Source organism: Etheostoma spectabile, chromosome 3 (assembly GCF_008692095.1).
Source record: "Etheostoma spectabile isolate EspeVRDwgs_2016 chromosome 3, UIUC_Espe_1.0, whole genome shotgun sequence".
Lineage (NCBI taxonomy): Eukaryota > Metazoa > Chordata > Actinopteri > Perciformes > Percidae > Etheostoma > Etheostoma spectabile.
In genome coordinates this window covers 13,160,614-13,188,494 of record NC_045735.1, presented here as the reverse complement: position 1 = coordinate 13,188,494, position 27,881 = coordinate 13,160,614, and the positions used below count along the sequence as shown (strand labels likewise).

Below are 27,881 nucleotides of genomic sequence, written 5' to 3'. Positions count from 1 at the left end.
CTTGCAATTTAGGCATTCATACACAATATGCAGCAATAAGCTGAGTTCAGCTATGTGACTGAGTGAACTAACTGACATCCTCAGAGGACAACATGTTGTTGAAGCTTTAATAGCTCCAGTTCATACCTTATGCTTTCACTTTGCAGAAGCAGAATGAGTCTATAGTGTAGCTGTGATTGGATGAGGCTGCTCTGTGGGGAGTCTCTGCGTAGTTAACGGTAGAAAAAATGCCCTCCGGGAGGAATGGTTTCCTTTGAAGGCTATAGCCTAGAGTGCTGTGGCTAAGCCAGCTGAGCCTCCACTCTATAAAAACTATAGAGATAGAACTGTAAAACTGTATGCTAATGAGGGTATATGCCGTTTGGTTTTATAAAAAGCACTTCTTTTACACATTAGTTAAAGATTAAAAAAAAATGTTTTTTTGTCAAGGACAGGAAACTTAGTTCAACATTTTGGGAATAGGGAAATACATGTATTAGCGTTAAAGTGGAGAGTTAAATGAGAAGATTGATACCGCTGTCATGTCTATACAATGAATAAAATATGAAGCCACAGCCAGCAGCTGGTTATCTTATCTAAGCCTAAAGCATGGAAACAGGGGTAAACAGCTAACCTGGCTCTGTCGAACAGTAGCAAAATCCACCTACCAGCCCCTCCTAAAGCTCACTAATTAACATAGCTCAATGACAATTTGCTGTTTTACGAGGGGCTATGTGCCAGACTGTTCCTTGCCTGGTAGCAGAAACTACTTCCTGGAGTTTTCAATGGTTGACTTGCAACTCTTTTAGAAGATTAGACAAATGAGATATAAAATATAAATCAGTAAGCTTTAGAGGTTACCTCTGGATAAAGCCAGGCTAGCTGTTTCCCCCTGTTTACAGTCTTTGTGCTAAGCTAACTGGCTGCTGGCTGTAGCCTTATAGTTACAGTAGCCTACTGTACCGATATGAAAGTGGTATCAGTGTTCTCATCTTACTCTCCGCCAGTCAGTTCAGTTCAAATAAGCAAACTTTCCCAAAACAATGTTCTGTATTAAATAATTGGGAGACATCTCCAAGGACAGAAAAAACAGGGTGTACATTCTCAGTAACCACAGGCTTCTAAATAAGGTAATTTCACATACTGAACGATCTTGATTCTCAAAGTGGGAACCTGGGCTCTGGCATCATTAAATGGTAAACCCTTCCAGGAAGCTTGTACAAAACCTGATGGCCCCTATGGTCGTTGAGCATTGTCTCGTCACTGTCAGCCTCTGGAGGATGGCTGTTAGTGGTTTGGAAGAGTCCCACTGAGACAGAGGATGTTTGGCTCCTACCCCCCACATGCATACAAACACACACATAAACATACTGCAGAGGCTCTCCTGTTTGATTCCTTGACTTTCCTAGGAGAAAGGACCTGCCTGCCAGGGGTTTAAAGCAGTTCTTCCTCTTGCAAAGACATTTCACAGGAACGTGCCATTGTTTGTTAGAGGCAGATCTCCTGTGCGTTTGTTTTGACATGAGTTCTTTGATTTTCACACATTGGAGTGACACACAGGGAGCTGATAGAGATATTAGATCTAATCAGAATTCCTCTAGGTTTCTCTTCCTCTCTTGCACATCCTGTGACCTGTGCTTTGAACTCATCTCATCTCGGTCTTCTCTTTTTGCAAAACGTTTTCCCTCTCATCTCTTGAGACAGATTTATCTTCACTCCTCTGCCAGAATCATTATACAAGGAGAAAGTCAGCCAAGCTCCTGTGTTCAGCCAGGTTCCCTCACTGAACCTCTGCTCGGTGCACAGACATACTTATAATCCTGGGTTGTAAGAGTTTGAGCCCAGGTGGGTATTTTAGAGCATATTAGCCATATTCTCTCATACAAAATACATATGTTTTAGGAATGCGTTTGGAAAAAAAATTACATTTGTTTGTTTTTATTTCATCAATCCAAAAATGATTCAAGATCAATTCTAATTGTGAGGTTTGACTTCAGTAACAAATACAACTGTCTAAGGTTCATCGATACGCAAAGGCAAGATAAGTTTTATTCCATGCTTGAACCACAGTGGCACAATACACGATGTATACAATATTGTGTAAGGCATTATCATATTCCAGTGTTGTGTAGAGAAGAGTAATAACACTGTGAACAGTTGAGGTTTGTTCCTTAATTGCATTTACAGGAAAACACAGAACTTTTGGGAAATGTTTAAAACTCATCATTTAAATGGTGAGATCATAGATGTGAAATAGAGCAATTATAGGCCACTAGCATGATCTAAAACTAAGAATATAGGAACTTTTAAAACCTCATAAGTTATGTGGTAAATGTTAATATGATGACTGAATGACAAGTATTAAGCAAAATACATAATACAGTTAATATTTTAGAAAATAACATACTGTTTTGATCCATGAAGGATCCCACAAGGGAAGGCACCCATAAGTGTGACTTGTTTGTTATAAGGGAGATTTGTTACAAGAGAAATGTTTACAGCAAAAACTCACTGGAAAGCAGAATAACATGTGTTTTTTCATCTGACATAGAGCTTCAAAACAAACCTTACTACATTGGTAATCTACAAACTGTTAATAATAATAACATTAAACAACCATTAAAGTTAAGGTTTATTACTTTGGGTAATGCTAGTTATTCAACATTATCCAAAAAGGAAAATATTTTGGCAAAAAGACGTAGCCTACTGTATCTCATCACTTAACCAGTAAATTAAGCAACGGGCCATTCCACAAAACCTTGATTTGTTCCATGTTGGACAGTAACTTGCTGTGTTTGTGTACAGTAGATATTAGCCATGTATTGCACATTCCAGCTCCAACTCTGGCTTTCAACACCACGGTTTCACCAGGGAATCCTCTTTATTATTAGATCTGCGGTGTTGTGAGCTTTAACATTCCACATTGACAGACTTATTACTGTCCCATATGTGATTCATGATGGAGAAGAAGCAGATACGGTAGAGAGCCTTTGTAGATACAGTATATCTTGGAGTAATAAGTTATAGGCAATTGGACTTGATGTTTGGTCATGGAGATGTTTCTCAAAGTTTCCTTAGATTTATTATATGGTGTTTCCTGCATTTTCTTATCCTTTCCCATATGCTCTGAATAATACTGCATGTAACGCCTGTTAGCGTGTAGGTGTTTGGCATCTCGGTCCGTCTTTCTGTCTGTTTCCTGCTCTGCTTGGTTGATTTTCTGCTTGTTGGTCCATGTGCCAATCAAACTGTCGTTTTGTTCGTATATTATAAACTTCACCTGTACTGAAGCCTGAAGCACTGCATGTGCCTTTATTTTCAAATTTCCTCAAAGTAATTACTTTATTATGGGACACATGATGAAATGTGTTTGTTACTGAGAACATATTACTTTTTTAAGTCACTGTGTGGTAAATGATCACTCACTATCACTGTTAACACGTATAGTGCTTCAGATACTACAAAAATAAGGATGAAGGATGAGAGGAGTTGCAGTGAAGGCAATATGTCTGCTTTGCCTTTTCAGTACAATTCACACCAGCTTGACTTTAGTAGAGGGAGAGTACACTTAGAACAGTGTTGAAAAACAGTGTGGATCTGCTAATAGTTCAAGCCAGAATCCGTGCTCTGCTCCCTCTCCCTTTTCAGCACTCATCGTCGATTGGCCTCTTGAACGTTACTCTTTTGGTATCACTGCCAAGTTATGGTGGTAGAGCCCACTGTGTGTTATTAGGGCCGACCGGCCACCTGCTTCCAATTTGTGATCTGAGACAGAAGACACTGTCCATGGAAATGTATGTCAGCCACTGAAACCAAGGCCATGGTGTTGACACTATGAGGTAGTAAACATCCTGGACACAGCCCAAGCATGTGCTGAGATGCTTGAGCCTGCTCTGTAATAGTTGCATTTACTCCTGCTTGTGAATGCCACTCTGTCTCACTCTATTAAAACTTGGATTGGACTTGGCTTTGGTTAAATTGGTGCATGGGTCTGCATGCAATTAAGAGACTGCAGGCACATATCAGTGTGAGAAAAGAAACCATCTGGACCTTACTAAAGAAGCCTAGCTGTTTTCAGAGAACTTTATAGTAGAGTGACTATGGACAATTCCTGAGCATGTGTGTGTATTTCAGGCCTATGTGTAGTGATTACTAAAGAAAACTTCCCCATAATATATCAATAAACAGTATAAATTATTATTAATATTATCAGATACTAGAAGTAATTACATCCAAAATAGTTTACATTTGGGGAAAATAATTGCCATAGAAACACTACCAACGTAAAAACAGAATTTATTGTTTAAGAAATTATCTTCACCGATAAAAGTGCTGTGGACAGTGTTATTACCAACTCTGGGGAACTCTTCATAAAAGCTTTACAGTTGTTACAGTGGCAATGTAAATCACATTTTCTCACATGGGAGTCGTCTTTCTTCGTATGAACTCAAGTGTTTAATCCCCAGGACCTTGAGCTGCCAAGCCATACAGGCTTGGTTTCCTTCCCTATTAAATTAAACACACCTGTCTCTGTGTATACCCCTACATGTAAACCTCTGTAAATATGCTTGTGTATGTGTGTTGTGCTTATTTGTGTGCCAATGAGATAGATGTGCAGGGAGTAGCATTCCTTGGCAGGTTCTAGCATTTGAAGGAGGGCAGGTTTGGAAGCTTTGGGTGGAAGTAAATATGTGTTTGCTTCTATTGGATACAATATCGAATGTATGTCCTTCTTGAAAGTTACCTAAATTCAACTCTACATGTAATGGTTTTAATACAACAACAGCCATCTGTGACTGTGTAACAGATTATAGTCGACTGAGATGTTGTAAGGACTCAGGGGTGGCTACATGAAGAGTGAGTCCTTGTACAGGCTCATTAGCATGTAGAGGTAGGGAGAAGGAGGTGATTAAAAACCCCAAAAGTATTCTTCCTCATGTTCCCTTTTATTTCTGTTCCTATTCCTGTTCACTGTTGTGTCCAGATAAAATGTAAACAAATTTGGGTTTTCGGGAAATAACTTTTGCTTCTCCAAGACATGTGCTTCTGAATTGCTTTAGAATGTGGCTCAAAAATATTGGCATCTTGGGAAAACTCTGGAAAACAATCTTTTCCTGCATTATAAATCCTTAGCCAGTGTTTGATCCGCTCTCTTCCACTGTTTTTACATTTCTTAGGCTGTAATATCATACATCCCTGCATGGGACTCTATTGGGCAAAGGGAAAAATCTGCCTTGCATTCATTTTACTGGTATGGCTGCTCCTCCACCGAACCTAACTTGAGAACCTGCAGATGAAGTCAAAATGGAAAGAAACCAAATTTTCTTTCAGATTTCTGGAAGTAATTAAGCTCAAAGAGGCAGTTGAGTAAAAATTTCAAGGTGTAGCTATAACACAAAGTAAAGTACCTGATTAATTTTGGTGAAAATTGTGGTGTTAAACCCAATTCAGGATGTAAAAATGAGTAAAAGATGATGACTCTGTAACTTCCGGCAATTTTATGCATTCTGTTTCGACTCCTGAGTAATATGAGCCTATTGAACATTTATTTCCCTAAGTATTCTTCTGGCTGTAAGACAAAAGGGCATATTTACAGAACTGTTATACTTCCAGGCTAAATCACTGTCAGAAAATAAGGTGAGAACATAATCTTGTTTGCAATAACATTTACACACCAAACTCTCTTGGTCTTAACACTGTTTAATCATGGATACTGGACCCATAATCTAAAGAACCAGTTAATGGATTAAAGGTCTTGAAATGTCAAAGTGTGCAGCAGACTGTGTTTTGAATTAAGATATGATGGGAACCATATGGCTGTAATGACGGCAGGACTTATTGTTTGTTTTGGTCTCGTTTCAAAGATTTCTTTGACCAAAATGTAGCCACTACAGCTGCTGTGGTGCGGAAGTTTTTGATGTGGGGATGTCACAATGATCTTTATTTTCTTAAAGAGTTGCAGTGCAGACCACATAATTGCCTCTGACAGGTTGGTCTTTGCCTTAGCTTGCAGCTCTCCCATTCTGTTTATTAGAGGTTACTAAAAAGATTCACTGACAGCTATGTTAACAATGTAAGCCTTCAAAGACAAACATATTCTTTTGAAGTTGGCTGGATTGGTGTAATATAATTTGAATCATTGAATAATCAGTACTTTTCTCCTTAGACATTTTCTTTGGATATCCAAATTTGTACTTTAGCAAAATTACTGAGAAGACATTACTTGAGGCAATCATTTATGGTAACAATCAGCTGTTGAGAAGTGACTGAAAAGCCATTGCAGCTTCTGGGAGAATACAGAAGATCTTCCAGTAATGCAGACAAGCTTTTCTGAACCACCAGAGCAACAATTTAAGCGTAATTAACAAAATTACACAGAACGTAAAGGCTAAAAAGCACCAAAGAAATGTCTGTCAAACATTTTTTTTCCGTGTTTTGAAGATCATTTGCCTGCTGAAAAGGTAGATCGATTTTTAAGTACAAACATTTCCTCTGAAAAGCTTTAAAAGGCCAGGTGGAGTATTGTTTCAACCACAGCTACTGTGAGAAAAGTACAATAACATACTGTTTTCCCCCCACATGCAATTTCAGCCACAAGCTGTTTCACTTTCAGTATTTTTCTTATTATTGACAGGAAGCAGAACACTAAAGTTTTGTAATTAATAGTGAATCCATCACACGGTCAGGTTGAGCGTGTCCAGGATGCACAGGTAGAGGATGTATCACAATGCACTAGATAACAAAGCTGTTGAACAGCTAACATTTTATGTGACTCTTCCTGTAAATAAACATATGTCTGTCTGGAACAACAATGACCGTAAGGTGGTATTCACTTCTTTAAGCTCTGTGTTCTTGAAGTCTGCCATTAACTGTGCAGATGTAGTTTTCTAATGCCAAGACACAAGCTTAGAGCTACCATGCCTCGCAAGAGGACAGACTGGGTAATGTAGTTGCTACATACTAGGCATAGCTATCAGAGGAAGAAGCTCATTATATCCCTGAAACACAGCACCTTAATGAAACACAAGTAAATAGACAAAACACAAGCAAATTAACAAAACATCGTCACTAACACATGCACAGCATTAAGCAAATGCACTGAAAGTACACACAACACAACCAAATACACAAACACGTTGCAAATACAGAAACGATGCAAAAAGAAATGCACACAATTCCAAATGCAACAAAAAAAAACGCTGCATCTAGAATACACAGCGGAAGTTCTCCAGGCCTCTAGAGGGAGCGCTAATTGGAACAGCTTGATTTTTGACCCACTGAGAGAGAGCGAGAGAGAGAGAGAGAGAGAGAGAGAGCCGGGGCACGTCCAATCTCAGAACTGCTTTGAGATCATAGATTGTAAATATTTAGTCAATGTTTGAGATATTTTTTCTCTTGTTTGGTGGGTGTGTCTCTAGTTTATTGGCTCAGGTCACAGGTGATACCCAATCAGCAGAGAGGTGTCTGTAAACTCGTGGTAATAAAAAGGCTGTTCCACGTAGCGCTCCCCATTGTTTCTGTTTTTTGGGTTGTGTACTTTTCCTTTTTCAGCGCGTTTGTGTATTCAGTTGGGTTGTGTGTATTTGCAGTGTATATTTTCATTTTGTATTTTCATAAATGCTGTGCATGTGTTGTCAAATTAATGAAGATGTTTTCTTAATTTGCTTTTATTTGGTCTATTTGTGTGAGTTTCATTAAGTTGCAATGCGTTTGCCCCAGTCAGCCACCGAATTAATGGCTACCATATGGCAGGGAAGTTCTCACACACTAAACAAGCACACCCTTATCTCTCCAAATGCATCAAGGCACCATGGTTTACCAGGTTAATGCTGAACAGGTTGGAGCTATATAGCCTGTGTGATTGACCATGTGCTACCAGAACCCACTGTCGGATTCCTACAGTAACAGTGCAGCAATCTCAGATTTAAGTAATCTCCTTGAACATGGGTCGGCTATGGCCATGAAGTGTTAGCATTAAATAAACTTACTTGCAGAGATCAATCACCCTCACTTTACTAACTAATAACGGCCTTTGAGCAAGATTGCTAAAGAAATATAGGCTTATTTTGACTCTCATTAATCAAAACACTGGATAAAATCCAACTTTTGGACCCGTAGCGCAGCTATTTGGTTACAGAAAAGGGAATGAAGGTGATTATTTTTAGTATGAGCATTTTGGAGTCTAGCTTTACTGTCAACTTTTGCTCTTTTTGGAATATGGAATATGCTGTTTTTCACCTTTGTCGTTTTGTAGAAGGCTGTCATAGAGCTGAGCTCATTTTCATGTTGGGAAGAGCTATTGCTTCAACAGGCACCTACAGTACGCATCAGGGGAACAGGTCCAATTCATGACACTAGTAAATAGTATTGAAGCTGTGTGTTACAGGATGTTTTTCTAGATGTTTCATGGTTAACTTTACAGTCATGGATTAAGTCTAGTCCAATGTTAGTATCTATTTGTACACAACATTTTACAATCACTCTAAGCACAAAAGTAAAGTCAGTCTGTGAGATGCCAAGTAGTCTCATATTTGCTGAACATAAGGCATTTAAATCTACAACCACGTTTCATACTCACTGTGGAAAACATTTTCTCTCCTATATGCTGGTGAAGCAAACAGGATGGCTTTTCCAGATGTAGAAGTTGACAGATGCTTTCACGGAAATGAAGAGCAAAAGGATGGACTTTAAGGGTCCATGTGTTGTTTCAGAACACATTTGTTCATTAACAACTTAAATCTGGTAGGATCATCATCTCAATTATAGACTTAAGTTCTCAAGACTGTGGGATTAGAAAAAAATGTTCAGACTAATGTAAACACCCCATTGACTTACCCTTCACACTGTGCATGTGTGAATTGACACTTTCTTGCACATCCTTTCCTGAATCCCTTGAATGGAATACCCTCTAAGACTACGTTTACATGTGGCCGGCTATTTTAAAAAATAAAATTGTGCACACTTGTCAGTTTTCCAAAAAAAGTGTTCATTTACACTTACCTGTGTAGATATGCCATCAATGCCGTCAAAAGCATGCCAGATCTGTAGGTTGCAGTGTAACAAGAAGCTCACATCCAGGTTAGCCAATCAAAATCCCAAAAATAGCAACAACAGTCACAAATCACTTCCTCTCTCTTCTCTTCCTCACTTCCTTGGCTGCTTAAACCTCTGTTTGTCTCAGTTTACATGCAAAAGTGCAAACAAAAATTTCAAAACTCTCCACTCTGGCCAGAGTTTTTTTTAGAAAGACTAATTTTCAGAGGCGAATTCTCTGTTTGTGTGCGAACGAAGGGCACAAACGAAGGGAAATATCTCCATTTGTCAAAATAACCATGTATGTGTAAACAGGGCCTAAGATTTACAGTAAGTCATGTTGTTCACTGTTGTTTATTAGTTCATGAACTTGCAGTTCATTGTATCATTATTAATACTAAAGAATATACAATTGTGGCAATTAAAGCAGTTTTGTTAATGACTGACTGATTATGAATCACATTCTGTGCATGTACTTCAGTTTGTGGGCTAAATGTGCAACCTGTATCCAATGGGTCAGTGTCTGCTTAAAAAATTAGAACAGCACCCCGTTTTGATCATTCAACTCATCTGTGAGGAAACAAAGAAAAAAGACAAAAGATAAGAAATAGGTGCACATTAAGTGGCAAAACTGTCCTACTAAGACTGTCCCATCTGATTTAAGCATAAACTTTACAGTCTCTAAAAGAATCCCCATTTTATTAGAGCATAAATGCTGTGTTTAAGGGACAAATGGGAAACATTTAAGCTGCTGGTGTGAGGTGGTAGAAGCATGTGACCATGTGGTCCAAAACCTTATATTGACACCAGTGAGAAGAGAGGGAGAAATACATGTAGTTTTCCAATGCTAGTTCCCATCTTGATCAAAATGTGACTCAAACACTACCTCTGTGTTTCAATCTATTGTTGTGTGTTTGAATGAGGAAATGAGGACAATTGATTTTCTTCCTCAGAAGTGAAAGCCTTGATTGATTGGATCCCTTTCACAAGCCAACCGTCCATTTCATTCAATGCAACATCCTGAAAACAATCCCTGTTTGTCTTGACTTTACTATAAGCTGATTGTTGAAGCTTACCTTCCTCTCTGTGACAGGTTCTTTAAAGCTCCTCAGCTGTCTATGAACAACCTTTGGCCTTTGGTCTAGTTCACAGGTTCTTGTGTTTTTCCTGACAGTCCTTGATAAATCTTTCTTTCCTCTGCTTAAAATGCTCTTTAAAGTAACCAGAAAGTGCAACTGGTTTTCTGTCATGGTAGCCAACTTTCCCAAGGGAAAAAAAACGTGTTAAAACATTTTACTCAAAACTTACAATATCCATTTCATGGTGGTGCTATAGGAAAAGTAGGTCAGTAGGATTCATCATCTGAGTAACCAGTACACAATTCTATTTTAATCTGGGAAATGTTTGTTGTCAAATTTCAGTTTGGACACAAGTGGATTGTGAGGAGTATGAGAGATAGTACTCAGAACTGAGAGCATTGGTTGATTAGATAATTAAATCCAAACAACACTTTGTGTCTACCACTTAGTGCTTACCAAAACATTTTCAAAACAGTAAATGCACACATCACCGCAGCAATGCAGCTGCAGCAATGTACAGAGCCATTGAATGATAAATAATAATATAATAAGCAATATGTTTCATCGCCCTGCATTTTCAGCTTGCAGATTAAAATGAGTGCATTACTGGCTGCCATAAGGCCAAAGAAGAATTCAAAGAGCTGATGGGGCAAAGGAAAAGGGAGATGGGAGTGAGCCTATCAAATCATCAGGTGGAACATCTCAGCATTGAAATATTACAAACCACAGTGGTTTTACAGCCTTATTTGCTGTCTCTACATTAGTCCTTCTGATGTTTAAAAGAGCAGCAGAATGTTTCCGGTTATGACAGTTCTCATTTGGCCCCCTATGGTTATTTGAAGAGCGGATGTTGCAATATCAAATATCTTTACTTTTGGAAAATTAATTGAGACGTTGGTTTTAAGACATGAATATTGCAAACTTTCTTCTTAGACTTTGACAAGTTGTTTGCTATGTTGCATTCCTTTTCTATTTCCATTTGTTACAAGAGAAATGTGGGAATAGAGACCTGTAGCAAATATGAATAATTCCTGCCAGAGACAAAATTTCCATCTTGAAAGGAAGATGCTGTAAATCACTTAAGGTCTGAGGATCACTCCCAAACACTGAGGTCTGAGATACAAGCCCTCCACATTCATCAAACAGCAATGAGAGAAACACCTCGCAGCTGAGGCCTGCTGATTCAGTTATTGATCCGGACTTTTTTTGCCTAACGTTTTTAACATGAGGGGAATAGACACATGGTTGTAGGTTTGTTGATTTATGTAATGTCAAAGTAGGTTTTTTTGAGGGAGGAACAGCATTGGTCCTTGTAGAAATTGGACAGGGGAGGTTCCATACTGTAGAAAAAGTAATGTAAATAACACTTAATGAGATAAGCAGGAATCGGGCTCCTTGGCCGATGTTTGTCTACAGAGAACACAAGAACATTCCAGCAGCTGTCTGTTCTCTCCATTACCTGATGGGAAACCCTTATCGTCACCATTCACAAACCAACAAGAGACCAACACTTTCCATTTGACTCTGAACTACGAATTTGAAAAATAATAGTATTTCAAAGTTGCATGTAAAACAGCACAAAGAAATTGGAGAATGGCTGAGTTCAAAAGATAGGGAAACAGAAGAAATACAGATTTGCTTCCAAAATGTATAACATAATGTCTCTCTGTTGACTGAAATGCTATGTGCTATCTATCCTGTCAGTCCATCACTGAGAAGAAGATTGATCATCCAGATTTGTATGTATGAGCTCAGAAGGCCACACAAAAGAGTCAGGACTTTTAAATATTGAGGAAAAGAAAGCAGTTTGGGTATCAGGGGTCATGGACCCAAAGAGATGGCCATGGTGTTTTATAACATTTTTAATAAGTATGTGTTGCTTTTATACCTAAACAATACTGGGTGACAAGTTTGTTACTGTCGGGTTTCCATGATATCATGATTTGTTGTCCTGCTTGACAGAAAGAGAATCATGGAAGGACAGTTTCCCCAAAATATCTTAGCAATAAAAGCGCATCTTTTCAAAGGCAATGAACATGAATTTGTAGTGTACTGGATGCATTAGGGAAATGCTCAACTTGTTTTGATAATGTTATATTTTTGAGAACTTTTATCTTAGAGGATAATAGTTCCCTATTGATATCGGACAGGTCCGTGAAGACTTATTTAAATAATGCATAACACATGCATGCATATGTGTAATGCATGTGTATGGGCGGCCTGTGTGATACATCCCCCGATGCTGAACCATGGCATCGTAATGCCAACATGTGTGAGAAACACTGTTCAGATTCAAAGTCAAATAGATTTGGTTTCTATGAATACTTTGTGTGGGTCACAGTTAACCAGATTGTTTTTGGGTTCTGAGAGACAGCAAGGGGCTGTTTACAGGTACAGTATACATGTAATGAGATATACTGTGTTAATAAGGATATAAACTACTCAAGGCCATGGTTCACAATGAGCATCTGAGAGCTCTTGTTAGGCACAAGGTGAAGGTTTAACTTGCCCCATCTGGAAATATTTATGATTACTTTTCTATTAGCAATCCTGTTTATGTACGACAATGAATAAAAGTCATTCCAACCTCCAGGACACTTACGTTTTGGTCTAAAAGTCTATGTGTGTCCATAGACTAGAAAAACAAAGCATCTGTGACTAGTTTCTGGAGAGATGTTTAAAAGTTTGTTTTTGGGCTTATCGCTTGCCACCATCTTTGTAGGTATTACAATTTCTCTTCACCTCCCTCACGCTGATTGTTGTTCAATCCATTGTGCAAACCAGTGTATTTTTTTGGCTGCATGCACGACAGACTTGCGTTCAGTAAATGTACTTATATTTTATTCCATCTTTGTAGCTCAATCCTCAAATGATGATACGTTATGTAGTTAAATCTTTTCCTGAATGTTTGGTCCAAGAGTCACTAACAAGTCAGTTAATCTCGTTGTCCTGTTAAAGCACTTTTACTCCCGAATAATGTTCATTTGATGACTGTCAAATGGTTTGGTCAGAGACGCAGAGCATGACTGATGACATTTTTGAAAGGCCAAGCCACAAAGTCAAAAATAGCAACATTAGGAAACCTGGATCATGAAACTGTGTTAAATTCTGTCTTTATTTGAGCCTGCAGTTAAAACAAGGGTTATGTTTGCAAATGGTCATGAGTTGGCTGGCAGTGCAGTTTGGTCACCACATGCTAAGCATCACTGACTGCTGCCTAGTTGCTGCCTTGTAAATATCATGTTGCACAGAACCTTCCTCAATGCCCTGTCAGGTCCTGAATTTTTAATGTTTGTTCAAATTTGGTTTCTCTCTCTGCTCGCTATCTTCTTGATGATGATGGCAAATGACCCTAAGCTGATCTTGAGAGCTCATAATGGCTTTCAGGAACTACGGGATCAAAGTTGGGACGTGAAAGGGGGCATAGCCCTGAGGTTAGGGGGCCATGTCACTTCCCTATTAGTTAATGAAAAGTGCAGAGCAGGGTTGTTCCTCAGCATGCAACTGTTTCAGGTTTAGACAGAAGGGCTTTTAGATCCCCCCTTAGTGAGGGGAAATGTGCTGAATGCTGGACTTCTGTATAAGTAAAGGCTTGTAAAAGCCACGGCAGGGTAGCCAACTGCTGTGAGCAAGGTCACCCTGCCATTTGATTATCCATTGATGAGGGGAAAATGCACATAAGTAACATAAGTATAAGTATGTGCATGCAGCAAAGACTAAATTTTAGACAATCGGCTCAATTAATCATCATCTGTAGAAATTTCTGAAACAAAGTCTGCCTCTCCAAATGTGATTACACTGCCTGCCCTTAGAAACCAAGTGTGGGTGTGGCCTAAAACACAATCATGGCGACCCATCCTTAGTTTCTGAGGTCCTGCAAAATTCTACAGACAGCACGTAAGGGCGACATTACCAACAATTCCACAATTCAACAGTATAACCAACATTTTTGCAGTGTTTCCATTTTCCTTACTCTTGTTACCCTTTAATAACTGCTGCAGTAAGTACTAATAACTACTGAAGAAAAACATTTGTTTCTGTGAACTTGCTTCAGTTGCTGTTCTTCTATGGTTTGTTTCACCTACTGTAACAAACGTTCATATTTCTTCCTCTCTACGGGGAAGATTATAGGGAAATACACGTGGTCATAATAATTTAGCACCACTTTTCGAAACTACTGTGTTTTGTACCCCATTGCTTAAAACAATCTGAATAGAGCATTGATAATGGATCTCACATGGTAAGCTGGAGACAATTTTGCCGTCATGGACTGCTGTGGTTTTTGTGCGATTTTGCGTCAATGTGTTTTTTGTACATTCATAACACACATAGGGAGGAAAACACATTCTAGCTGAGCAATACAGGGCTGATTATCATACCATTGTCTGTTTCTAATACTGGCCAAGTTGTCCATGCGCCATGGGTATCTTCCTGGTTAGAGAAACAGCTAAAATACAGTGTACACATGACCTTGAGCAAAAATTGTTTTCAAGTTTTTTACCAAAGTGGCTTTCAAGTGCATCTATGTTGGCTTTTGCTTATTGGCAATGCATTTAACAGTATGTGCTTTAGATTAACCTTTACATAAATGCCTAAACACCAGGGGATGGGACAATACACGGTGCCCACACAAAGCCTAAACAAGTATTCAAAACCTTAATTGCAAGTTTTAAGACAGACAGATGCACTTCCTTGTTTATTAAAGAAGAGCCACAGGCAACTGTGGGTTAATTGCAATTGAGTAACAATCTGTAATGTGATACACCATGATTATATAAGCAGACCTGGATTTACCATGTACTCTTCATCAACACAAACAAAGTGGCAAATGTCTTGTTAACTCGAGCATGCTGATCTCTACCTTCTGCTGACTCCTGTCTTTTTTATTTAAAAATTGTCTGCCCAAGTCGTGCTTCTGAAATTTCTGTTTCTGTCATTCAAAGATAAACACACTATTGCTCAACATGCAGCCAAGGAATCTCGTTAAGTCGTGTAACAGATGGGGGACAATACTAAATGACATTTCCTGTCTTCTCTGTTACCTTAGTCTTCCTCTTTGACAGGGGGTGTCCATGCAAGTGCAATGCATCTCTCTGTCACCATCTCCTGAAGGCTTTAAAAGGTTTGGCTAAGTTGCTGCCTCATAAACTAGAACTGCTGTGGCAGTAACGTCAGTTTATCAGTTTCTACAAGCATAAGGATAAAGTTCATACGGAGATCTATAGACATTAAATGGAATACTTTGTCCAGGAACATTTTACATTTGCTTTTCACACAAGAGAATAATAGTTTCCATTGGAAAGTACTCATTGACCCCCATCTAACAGGCATCAAAGATTCCTCTTACCTCTTGTAAATACACATACTATTTCCACTTATAACAAAGGCATGAAACAATATCAGGGGTACATGCATTTCTAGCACAGGAAAATTGACAGAAACAATTGTTTTTTCAACTTAATTTGTAAAAAATAAAATAAAATCTATCATAAACTCTGTTTTGATATATTTTATGTAACACCACATACAAAGCAAGTATATTCTGTTTACCCCCACATGGTTTTTCTATATTACTTGAATATGATGACATATATTTAATCAGAAACAAACTACTTTAAGTTGCAGAAACCATCAGTGACATTAGTCAACTTTTTCCTGTTACACATTTAAGCCAGTGATCAGTACACTATGAATGTAACACTGGTAGCCATAATGATGTTAATAATTGAGAAAGCACTTTTGTTTATAGCAAAGTCTGATGTTAAAAGACATTCTTTGTTAGTGACAGCACAGCTGATGAAAATCAATATGCAGTATGTGGAGCCTGAGGGATTTTGCGGGTGTACAAGAGCTAAACAAGTAACCAACCTGGAAACCATTTCCCCCTTAGAGATGATTAAGAACATAAGAAACATAGGAAGACCATGAAAACAGTTTTTATGCTTTACAGAGTTGGCAAACGTAAGGCTTGTTTGGAAATAGCTGATGCAATGAAGTGATAAGGAAGAAGATTCTGGAGAGTGGAGATCATTTTCAATTTCTCATAAAGTTCTCACATCTTACAACATGTGGGAATATGCAAATTGAGCTTCTGCTGTTTTTTTGGAGCACATTGATTCTTAAAGATTGGCAAAAAACTCAGACCACTTGTTTTTTGTTTTTTTTCACATGTTCCAGTTCCCTGGCATCAAAGAATTTCTGTCACTGAGATTGCCTCAAGAGCCAGCAGGGTCATGCTCTCCAAAGTGATGAGTGAAAGTAAACGCTGTAAAGGTTTTGTTGGTTTCCTTTCTGCTGAAAAGGGAAATAACTAAACAACATAAGAAGGAACTTGTACAAAGGAAGAGTGAGAACGTTTAGCTAAAAGAAAAAACCTTTCTGTTTCATTGACTGTGCATTATGTTAGTAAATCTGACCTTTTAATCCTTTTCTTTCAGATGTTAACGAATGTGAAGTAGATGAAGGTGGCTGTGAGGGATACTGTTGCAACACCATCGGCAGCTACTACTGCAAGTGTCCTGAAGGAAGTCGGCTGGGGCCAGATGGCAAGGCATGTCACGGTAAGATGGACGTCTAGATGTAGCTGCTGTGCACCAACATGGACAGATTGTAGAAAGCTCTCTGGCCGGCTGGGGCTTCCTGTCCTGTTTCAAGAATTTGTGTTTTTTTTAAATGTTAGAATGAAAATGAATTTACCAATAAAGATGTCTGACATGTTTTCAAACAAACACAAAATATGACAAGCCCATGATTTAAAAAAATAATTTTTCCCCTTACAAAATTTTACACATGACAAATACTGCAACAACTTACTTTTAGTTTTATAACAAATGCATTCCTCTGCTTTGGAAATATGAACAGCATGTGTTATAGCACATAATGGGTTAAATTATAAGTTTATCATATGAAGCTGTCATTATAAAGTTAGGCCTAGCAAACATGTTGAATCCATTTTCAACCTCATAAAACATTTGCCAAGATTTTCTTTGGTGTTCTGAAACATGCATTGTTTACATCAGCTTGAGATCTTAAGTCTCCCAAAAACAATATAGGAACCCACTCATTCAATAACTCTTCAGCGTGCCTTTAAATTCATGGTTCTTCCTGTACCTAATCCTAGTATACAAAAACACAACTTTCCAGCTCATGGAGTTTTAAAGAAAACATTGTTTGACAAAGATCCAACATTTTTACGCTGCACAGCTGGCATGCTAAATACATGTTACCAAAAACATTGGTGTGTTGGTTGCCAAATTTTCTAGATGCATAAAATAAAGGTTTTCTAGGATAATATGTCATCCATTTGAGTGATTTTAAGGCCCTTACAATTGTGCAGAAAGGTCAGGTCATCAAAATTCAGTTGTCCAAATTAAGTTGCCAAACTGAAATCTACTTAACCGTCTAGACTTCAGGCTGTAAAGGGCTGAAGCAACCACACACATAGCACTTCTATTAAAAAGGTTTTCTTCTCAGACAGCATGGTTTCTCAGTTTGCCCGTCTCAGCTGACAGAAATATGTTAATATATAGTTAGTGCTGGGCACTGAAGCCCATTTGTTCTTTAGAGCTACAGGTGAGAACAATTACCCCTGCTCTTTAACCTTTGAGACAGGATATTGAGACTTAGTAATAATTTAAAGTTTAACCAGTGGAGAAGACAAACTGAAGCAGCTTCAGCAGCTGTCAAGTTTGTATTTTACGGGCTTTTGTGTAAATTGTATGTGTGGTCGTATTTATGGGGGAAGACAGAGAGGTTTGAACTGTTGATGAAACATAACCAGTGAAGAAGTTGTTTTCAGAATTTCTTCCATTTTGGAAACTGGAAATGTGTGAGATCAATTCCCTCGACATTTAGAGTCCACTGAGTTGTCTCTCTGTGGTGCTCTTTTAAGCAAATTAATTCAGGTAAAAATGTAGTCAAGATTGAAAGAACTGATCATGTTAGTCATGCTAAGTGCTATAGCAAGCACATACTATAATGGTCACACACAACAAATGTTTGCTCTCACACCATGAGTGCCTCTGATCCTCTTCTGTTTTTAGTAAATTCATTTGCTGTGGAGTTCATTCTAAACACCACCTGTTCATTTCTTTCTGCCACCAAAGCAGCGCTCCCAAATGTTTGGTCTTTCACCTTGTCTAGTTGTAGATGCTCGCTCAGCAGCTCTGCTTCGAGCCAGACAGTGTCACGCAATACCTTGCAGACCTTGTTCCCCTCAACCTCCAACACCCCCACCATCACTCCCACCCTTGCACACACCACCCCACCCACCGGTGAAAAGCAGCCATTGTGTGTCTCCCAATAAAATCCTCTCACATGAGGTGACAAATAAGTATATTAACCTTAACAAACCTCCCCCAGAGTCTATTGTTTTGCATGTTAGGCATCCTCTGCAATAGCTGCCGAAGTGTTAAAGTACAAAATAGCCCAGAATGACAGGTTCATGATTATGTAATCTTTCATTGGCCATTGTCTAGTGATTATTTGTTTCCGTGCTCAAACGGATGTTGTAATAAATTGGGAAAATTAATTTAAATCCCTCAATCACACTATGTGCAGGGTATGAAAAGGATTATTTTACTGGTGAAAAGCCTCCATTATCACCCCCGCCCCCCACACCACCACCACCACCACACACACAGACACACACACACACACACACACACACACACCTCCCCTTTTCCCTTTAGCTCCTACTATTGGAAACAAGCTAATTAAAATAGTCTTGAGATCATTTTGGAGACGGCTATTCCCACAGGTCTGTCAGAGTGGCGAGAGTGCAGGGAAATACTCACGCACGCACACAGGCAAACAATTTGAAAACAATTTTTAATATGTGCACTACTCTAGAAGTGCTTTGACCTTTGAAGAACCAAAATGATGGTAGTGTTGCATTCTCAAATAAACTAAACCACATGCTTAGTGTTTAACAACCCTCCCCCCTCCTAAAAGGTAAATTACAACATTATTTTCCCCTCACACACATCTACTCAGTCATCACTAATGTGAGCCCAAAAAAGCCCTTGCGGGTCAGAGATGACAACCGGGAGGAGATTAGGGCGGATGTGTGATGTTTTTTCCAGATGTGTAGTAAAGCTTGATTATCCTTGAGTAGAATATTCAAGTACATTGTTTTCCTTTAGTTTGCTCTTGTCTCTGTAGAACATGAGCCTCAGTCTGACACATGTGCAGCCTTATGCAATTCCTACCTGCGCAGGAAACAAATTGATTGCATGCACACTAATGCACAAACAGCGTGATAAGCCATTCATCATTTCATCCCAAAGACATTATAGGAGTCAGAGCACAGGGTCAGTGTGGTATTGTGTTGGTGGTGATTCCGTTTCTTGCTCAATGGCCCTCAGAACTTTTCAATATAGTTATTTTGTATTTTTTTAATTATTAAAATAGGAAGTGGCGATAATTGGGCTTAAATATGATAGTTGACATACTCACAAGTAGCAACAATATAACACAGAGAATAAATTTGAGATCTGGTCAAAATTATACAATTACAATGAAATCTGTAATATTTAAAACATGTTTTTCATTTAACTCTATTTGGCTTGCTGCATATGGAATGTTTAATTAGACTACTTCAAAGTTGAAAACGCAAAAAACAGCTCAATTTAAGCTTACATTTTTTATTTCCCTACAATTGCTCTCAGTCGTCGCTCTCAGTCATAATTCAACCAAGCAAAGAGGCTGTTTATATGGGCTTTTAAATTATGCCATGTTCAGGACTAGCATGCTCATAAATGAAGCCCTTCACACAGTCAGAAGCAGACTGACATTCCTAGCAAGTCTGATGTTTTAATGTCTGCTAAAGTGGTTCTTGTTATTGTGCAGTCTTGTGGTTTATGGCAATATTCAGTTGTGAGTAGTTTATTAATGAGCTTTTGTCTGTGCATGGTTATGAGTATATGTGTGTGTGTATATGTGTGTGTGTGTGTGTGTGTGTGTGTGTGTGTGTGTGTTCAGATGTTAATGAGTGTGAAGAGCTGAATGGAGGATGCCAACAAACGTGTGTTGACACACCAGGCTCTTATTACTGTGAGTGCAGCGAAGGCTTCCGCATGCACGCTGATGGTCGGACCTGCATTGGTAAGTACTAAACAGAAGTATTTATTGCACTTGTGCTAACCAATTTGAAAGTCAATTCACTCCTTCCCATGCACTGCATTTTCTTCCTTAATAATATCACTGGATTTGTGCAAACATTTTCTTAGTTGCATAGAGGAATGACATATATATACAATGCAGTCTGAAAATAAGGCTTAAGGGTTAGATAGCTGCTCTGTAAAGGAATAGTTTGATATTTTGAGAAATACGCTTATTCCCTTTTTTGTCAAGAGTTAGATGAGAAGATTGATACTACTCTAAGATTATATAATATGAATGTATTAGAACCACAACTACCAAATCTGACAGTGTTAGCCGTTCGTGAGAACACCTGGAAGATTATCCCCATATCTGTTTTTTAATTATGCTACACTTCAAAAAATAGGATTTCTGAGCTTCTGTGATGAATCTCTGTGTCTTGTGGGAAAATCGGATTTGAAAGGGAAAATATAAGATGTTAAAGTTGTTACAAAGCTAATCTACCCTGTCCCTCTCCGTGTGTGTTGCGTTTAACGTGAGAATGATACTAAGATGGCCTGGACGACGTATACTTTCCTACCAAGAGGTGTTGTGCTGTGTTAAACTGACTCACCCAGACGCAGTCTCGTTTGCATTTGAAGATGGCTGCTTGCTTTGGCGACCACACTGTCGGGAGTAACCTTTGTTCTGTGTCCGCTGCTCTGCATCCCCTGCATCCTCCGCATCCTCCGCATCCTCCGCATCCTACGTCATCCACCACATCCTCCCCATTCACCGCGTCCTCCGCGCCAAATCAGCTTCACACAAACACGCTTCCTCATGTGTCATATTTCATATCAGTTCTGTCCCTTAGCTAACCACGCCCACTTGTCTAAACAAACCAGACTGATATCATAACAAAGTACTTTACCCCACTTTAGCGCCATAAAACCTGTGGGTAATGAGTGAATTTGCTACTCGCTAAAAATCAGAACTCCTTTTTTGCTCGTGGTCTAATTTTTTTAATACATTTTTAACTGAAGCATTGTGGTTAAGGATAGCGATGGAGGCAGAGGGATAGCTAATTGTGTCTGTTGAAGTCATCAATGTTAAAGGCCAGCCGTTCTCTCTTTGGCAGCCCATCTGTGTCATCATGTCTGTGTTTAAAGCACCCAGAAGGCACACAGCTGATTTTCATATTTGGCACATCATTAAATCAGAGGAGTAATGGGATGTAAAGATCATTAGAAAGTAACTAGCAGTACCCATTGGACCCGGCTTGGCCATTATTTTTAAGTTTCCATCCATTACCCTAGAGTTTTCCATAATTACACTGCGGCAGAGTTGATGTGTGAAATCCATTTTAGATTGCCAACAAATTCAATTATACCTGTCAACCTGTGTGAGTTCAGATTTTAAATATCCTAAAACTGATCAGAGTTAATCTATTAATTCTGTAATTGAACACCAGAGCTTATGTGTGTTTATGCTTATCTACCATGTTTGTTTCTGTGTCTTTCTTCCTCATAAGCTGTGAACTCTTGCTTGGTATTGAATGGTGGATGTGAGCATAAGTGTTTGGACATGGGGAACAATCACTACAAATGTGACTGTCGAAAGAACTATCAGCTGAAGAGAGATGGGAGACACTGTGAATGTAAGTCCTTTTGCCAACAAATGTTTATATGATGCTTGAATATATCAGACGTTGCTGGACAAACAGTGTTCAGTAGAGTTGGTTATCCTTCTGAAATGAGTAAGGTGCTTCTGAAGTTGCAAATTGGACCAAATTACAGCAGAAATAAGGTAGGAAGAGAGGAAGTTGAGTGGAAAAGGAACTTGAGAAGCACCTTTGGAAACAGTTATTGTACAGTAAAGAACAGGAATTACGATTTCTCCTGGATTTTCAAATGTTTTTTGTTAGTTTTACTCGGGATCTTTCAGATATCATAACCAGACTCACTTTTGTAATTTTTATGAATAAGAAGCTTCACATACAGGAGTCAAATTTACATGTTATTCTGGAGTTCAGATATCTGGGTTTAAGAACAAACCAGTAAGGTCAGAGAATCACCTGCTGTGCTGACATGGCTACATTTTTGTGTATGTGTGCGTCTCTCATCTCTCTGCCTGTGTGTGTGTGTGTGTGTGTGTGTGTGTGTGTGTGTGTGTGTGTTTGTGTCAGTGAGAGACCCCTGTGAGGACAGGAATGGAGGCTGCGCCCAGTTGTGTCTTGCGGAGGGCGGCCGGGTTCTCTGCAGCTGCCGACCTGGTTTTACACTGGCTGGAGATGGCAAGAACTGTGAAGGTGAGGAATCACACATACACCCACACACACACACACACACACACACACCACACAACACACACACACACACACACACACCACACACACACACACACACACACACACACACACACACACAAGAGCAGATATATCAAACAGCCTCAAAAACTTCGCACAGTTGACAGTAAGAGATGACATTATTATTTTTCCATAACGTACAGCCACACTAAAACTCTTTTTGAAAGCAAATATGCACTACAACAGACATGTATTGATTTGAGGCTGATGAAACTATTAGACTGGGTAAACCCTGCCCACTCTGCCGGCAATTTGATTTCACCCTGCAGTTTGGTCTGGAAACCTGCATGTTTAATTCTCCTGCATTAGTTCACAATTTTGCTGGAACCACTCACAAACTGGCCTATCTACCTGGCGTGCCATTGGCGGGTTTAACATGATGACGATAGAGAAGCGACCTGTTTACATTCAACATAGCGGCCACCAAACACCACCACAGCGCAGCAACCCGTTGATGCTGTTGTGCATCACCCGGGTCATTGGTCTAATTGGTTGAAGGACTATCCGATTGCGTACAGAGTCATTTGAACTATGCCTGTTGGTCACGCCTCTTGTGCAGAGAAAATACAGAGCAGACTCCCCACTGCTGAATCTCAAATCTATTGAGCTTGGCTTGGGCTGGTGATTGCCAGACCAGGAAACTATAAAAAACAAATAAGGTATTTGCTACATTGTTTGGAAATCCTGGCCACATCCAGATATCTATGGGAGCATTACAGTGTGTTTGGTTCATTAACCACTAGTGTCAAAAGCAGCCCCAACAAAAGGCATTGTTAACTACAGTACCTGATCCCAAAGAGCCTGAGACCCTAGACGTGTGTGTGTTTGTGTGTGTGTGTGTTTGGGCACTGAGTTGATGTATGAACTATTTGTGACAATGTACATTTGCATCTGTTTCAAAAAGTGTGTGTTTATGTAGCAGCGTGAACCACAAAACCCCAGGCCCTTCTGGTCCTAAGAGTAAACTTTGATTTAGCCACCTGTCTTAGGTTAAAGAGGACAAGAAGACATACATCAGCTCTTAAATGCTCAATATTGCCTTGAGATATAGATTCTTGTGTTTTGCAACTGACCTTTGATAATTGCCATCATGACTTTCCAATGCTCATGGGATTTTTGTTTTGTCTTTTTGTGTCTCCTATAGACATTGACGAGTGTAGTTCAGGCCATGCCAAGTGTTCCCACAGCTGTGTCAACATGCTGGGCTCCTTCAGCTGTGTGTGTCGTCCGGGCTTTGAACTTGGTGCTGATGGCAAGCAGTGCTACCGTAAGTAAAGACTGTGGAAATTAATATTAGCCTTTCACATTTCTCCTAATAAATTTGGCATGTGAGTCCTAAAACATACTCACGATGCACACTTTAGCTACATTTGCAACAGATTGTTTTGGTCTCAAACTTACCTTCTCTAAAAAAGAAAACACACCAGTATCTATTTTGTTTCTTTAAAACTGACACTTTAATGTGTCTGATGCACTGCAATTTGTTATAACAGATATAACTACGTAGTGCAGACTCACACTTTAAGTTAAACATTGTTGAATGTTCATTTGCTTTATGACTGCAAAATAAAATGTTGATAGAAATAAACACATTGCGTGTAAGCTGCCCTCTAACTTGTATGCTTGCTTGCAATGCATGAAGTATCCTATGCTCAAAAACAGTTTTAGGAAATTTGTGGAATGGCTAAAATAGCAATCCTCAGTTATTCTAAAGTTAAGATCACACATTACTCCGGTGCTTAAGGCTCTTGGCTACCATAGGTTTTAGAGTGCATTTTAAAATTTTAATCACTACTTATAGAGCCTTGCTTGGTCAAGCTCCCGCTTACATCCAGGATCTATTACATGCCCACACTTCTGGTCGCTCTCTAAGGTCTTCAGACCAAGACCTTTTAACTGTCCCCCGAACACGTTTTAAAACCAGAGGTGATCATGCTTTTTCTGTGGTGGCTCCTAGGCTCTGGAACTCACTCCCTTTACCCTTGAGAGCTTTGGATTCTGTGGAAACTTTTAAAAAACACCTCAAGACACGTCTTTTTAGACAAGCTTTTAACTAGCAATATGCCTTAGTATTTCATGTGTTGCTGTTTTATTTGTTTTTACTGTAAAGCACTTTGTGACCCTTCTTGTCTGTGAAAGGTGCTATGTAAATAAAGTTTACTTACTTACTCATGGAATACATCACGAATGTTGATTGTAAATTCATGGCTGTAGTTGGTAAGTTCACTTAAAAAGCAGAAAGAAATGTACTTTACCTTTCTAATTGCATTGTAATTTGAACTGTGCTTAGAAGGAATTTTTGTTCTCTCCTCATCTGCAACGGAGACAAACAAAAGATAGTAGTTGCAGTCCTCATATATTATGTTTCAGCTCTGGTTATGTGCTTTAATTGTGGTTTTGGGCCTCTCTCCTCCAGGTATTGAGATGGAGATCGTCAACAGCTGTGAGAAGAACAATGGAGGTTGCTCTCATCACTGCGAGCACACCACCAACGGCCCGTTGTGCTCCTGCAACCACGGCTACCAGCTGGACCGGGACAGGAAGACCTGTGTAGGTAAGAATTCTTCTTCTGAGTCTAGTTCTCTGTCTTTATTAATTTTCTCTAATTTTCATTGTGACTCTCTGCTTGTGTCTTTCTGGCCATTTGTTGAAACCAACTCTACTTCACTGCGTGCCCTCCTCAGATAGTGATGAATGTGTTAGTGGAGAATCCTGCTGCCGTCACTTCTGTAGAAATTACCCAGGCGGCTACGAGTGCAGCTGCCGAGCTGGCCACAGACTGAATCCAGATGGCTGTGGCTGTGATGGTAAGAAGGCCAGATTGTTAGCATGGGGCTTTTTAGTGTTTTCTGTGTTGTGGCACAGTTGTCCAGGACACGCAAAACACAACATTTTGCTCATTAAGGAGCAAACTTTATGCAATCTAGAGGAACTGCCAGATGGGTAGAAAAAGTTAAATTAAATGAGTATTCTAAAGTTAAGCAAAAGAAATGTCTTCATCTGATTTGAATTTCTTTTAAAGGCCCATCTGAGCACCCAGTAACAATGGCTTCTCTTGCCTTTTTTATTCTCTTAGCTGTGTTGTTTGTGTATTCTTCTGTCAGACATTGATGAGTGCCTAGCGGAGACCTCAGGCTGTGAACACGACTGTGTCAACACCCTGGGAACATATGAGTGTTTTTGTGAACTGGGCTTCCGTTTGGATCGGGACCAACACTCCTGCATTTGTGAGTGACATTTGTATTATAGTTATAGTATAGGGTTTCAGCCATCTACAATTGTTCGACTGAAATTTTGTTCTGGGTGTGTTAAGCTCTGTACAACAGAGAATTGGAAGAAGAAGATGAGGAGGAGGAGGAGGAAGAAACAGATGAGCAGCTGGAGGCCCACAGATTACCAGACCTGCTGTTCCGCAAGGCTCCTCAGCTCCTACAGTACACAGCAGCCTTGCACTCCCGTTATGACATTGATGATGATGGTAGCGATGGTGGTGACAGTGAAAAAGAATTTGAGATCCAGAGGGAGCGTCGAGGAGAGCTTAGACTGGACAGCAGCATAGGTACAGTAAAAAGCCTGTGACAAAAGAGTGACAGGACTGTGATGAATGCCTGGTGAGAAATGAACTTGATATCATCCTATTGTTTTGTTAAATCTCCAGACCAGGAAGTAATGAAAAGAAAAACCTATCTTCAGTTGACCATTTCTTTTTCAGTGTGTCTAGATGGCTCGTTTGGGGATGACTGCAGTGTGAGCTGTGAAGACTGTGTGAATGGAGTGTGTAGGGAAAACAGAGACCAATGTGAATGTTCAGCTGGATGGACTGGAATCATCTGTAACAAGAGTACGTATAGTTAACCGGACAATCTAGAGTTGCATCTGTGCGTTTTCTTTGCAACACAAGTTCTTCAGTAGTGCTGTAGTGGGCTAACGCAACCCTGCCTTCACAACTCACCTCAAAATGCTTGATTTTTTTTCTTAACAGCATCTACATACTTTTTTTCATCCAGGATGTCCTGTAACTATTTGAAAAATTAATTTGGCATTTGGGGAAATACCCTTTTTCCCTTTTTTGCCGAGAGTTCGATGAAAAGATTGATACTGCTCTTTGGTACATGGAGTTGTATTGATCTTCTCATCTCACTTTTAGCAAGAATGTGAATAACACAAGGTTGTCAAACTCTTTCTTTAAAAATTAATTAATTTTTTAAGAAATTTAATTAAATTAATATTGGAGAATGTAAAAACTGAATGTCTCTCTAGCCAACACACAATTTTTCCCCATAGGTCTATTTGAACTACCCATAGCAATGTGGTCTAGTTTTAGAGAGAGATGAGATAGCTCCCTGTGTGCATTGATCCAGGGCCATGTATCAAAACCTGTCGGCTCCTCGGTGTGGGAGGCTGGGTTGTTTATGGGCTCCAAACCACAAAAGCACCGGGGGAATCATTCTGTCTGTTACTGGAGCGAGGCCAGGGCCCACGGCAAGAGCACAGCCTGAGGCCAAGGATGTCCACTACTGGGTTAGAATGCATGCCTCCATGTTCCCATTCGGCTCCATGATTAATGGCTGTCTTTGGTCTGAACCTAAGTCGGCTGGTAATCATAAAAGGAGAACCACGGGGGACAAGTCCGTTAGAAGCAATCTGTCATTTTTAGAAACATGCTCCTGAGGTGGCAATATTGAGATACACACCCTGGAGATCAAGATTCTATACATGAGTAGCATTTAAGCTTGTCTTGCTCATTCGTTTGTATTTTAATTGTGACGTATTTTCACTGTCTGTAATGCTGTTACCTCCACCGATTATTTGAAATTGGCTTATCTTCAGCAACGTAAAACTGCTGTGAAGAAAGTGTGACATGGAATTTAAGCAGATTTTTCCTTGGACCGTAACACTTAAAACAGCCACATTTTAAACAGCCAGCTGGTTCATGTTGTAACTGCTAACAAGGCCAGAGAGATTAAGAGTGTCAGGAGGGCAAGGGCACTCACCATGGGGAAAGACAGGATGGAAGACGGAAGTGTTGTATAACATTATCTTTAGCTGATTTACTTTCTCTTCACTCAAATGAGTCTATGTTTCAATGTCAAAGGAGTTCCCCACATTCTGATTCATTAAGGTATACTGCAACTGAGGTGTCAATGCTCTTTCCCCCCCTCCCTCTCCAGCTTGTCCACAGGGCACCTATGGGCAGGCCTGCAGCAGCCTGTGCCGTTGTCAGAATGGAGGCTCGTGTGACCCTGTGACTGGGAAGTGTTTGTGCCCCCCTGGGGTACAGGGCCTGCTCTGCGAGGATGGTTTGTATACACACACACACACACACACACACACACACACACACA

At 39.6% G+C, this 27,881-nt stretch overlaps 1 protein-coding gene across 2 annotated transcripts in view; it reads left to right on the top strand.

The window, feature by feature from the left end:
* Positions 1–27,881, top strand: part of egfem1 (EGF-like and EMI domain containing 1) — a 53,862-nt gene that overhangs the window by 2,185 nt on the left and 23,796 nt on the right. For both annotated transcript variants that reach the window (XM_032508511.1, XM_032508518.1), the window contains exons 5-15: positions 16,529–16,651; positions 20,073–20,195; positions 21,703–21,828; positions 22,357–22,479; positions 23,681–23,803; positions 24,953–25,090; positions 25,221–25,343; positions 25,641–25,763; positions 25,850–26,095; positions 26,249–26,377; positions 27,708–27,836. In XM_032508511.1, the coding sequence (XP_032364402.1) occupies positions 16,529–16,651; positions 20,073–20,195; positions 21,703–21,828; positions 22,357–22,479; positions 23,681–23,803; positions 24,953–25,090; positions 25,221–25,343; positions 25,641–25,763; positions 25,850–26,095; positions 26,249–26,377; positions 27,708–27,836 (1,506 nt within the window). The remainder of the gene's footprint in view (positions 1–16,528; positions 16,652–20,072; positions 20,196–21,702; positions 21,829–22,356; positions 22,480–23,680; positions 23,804–24,952; positions 25,091–25,220; positions 25,344–25,640; positions 25,764–25,849; positions 26,096–26,248; positions 26,378–27,707; positions 27,837–27,881) is intronic.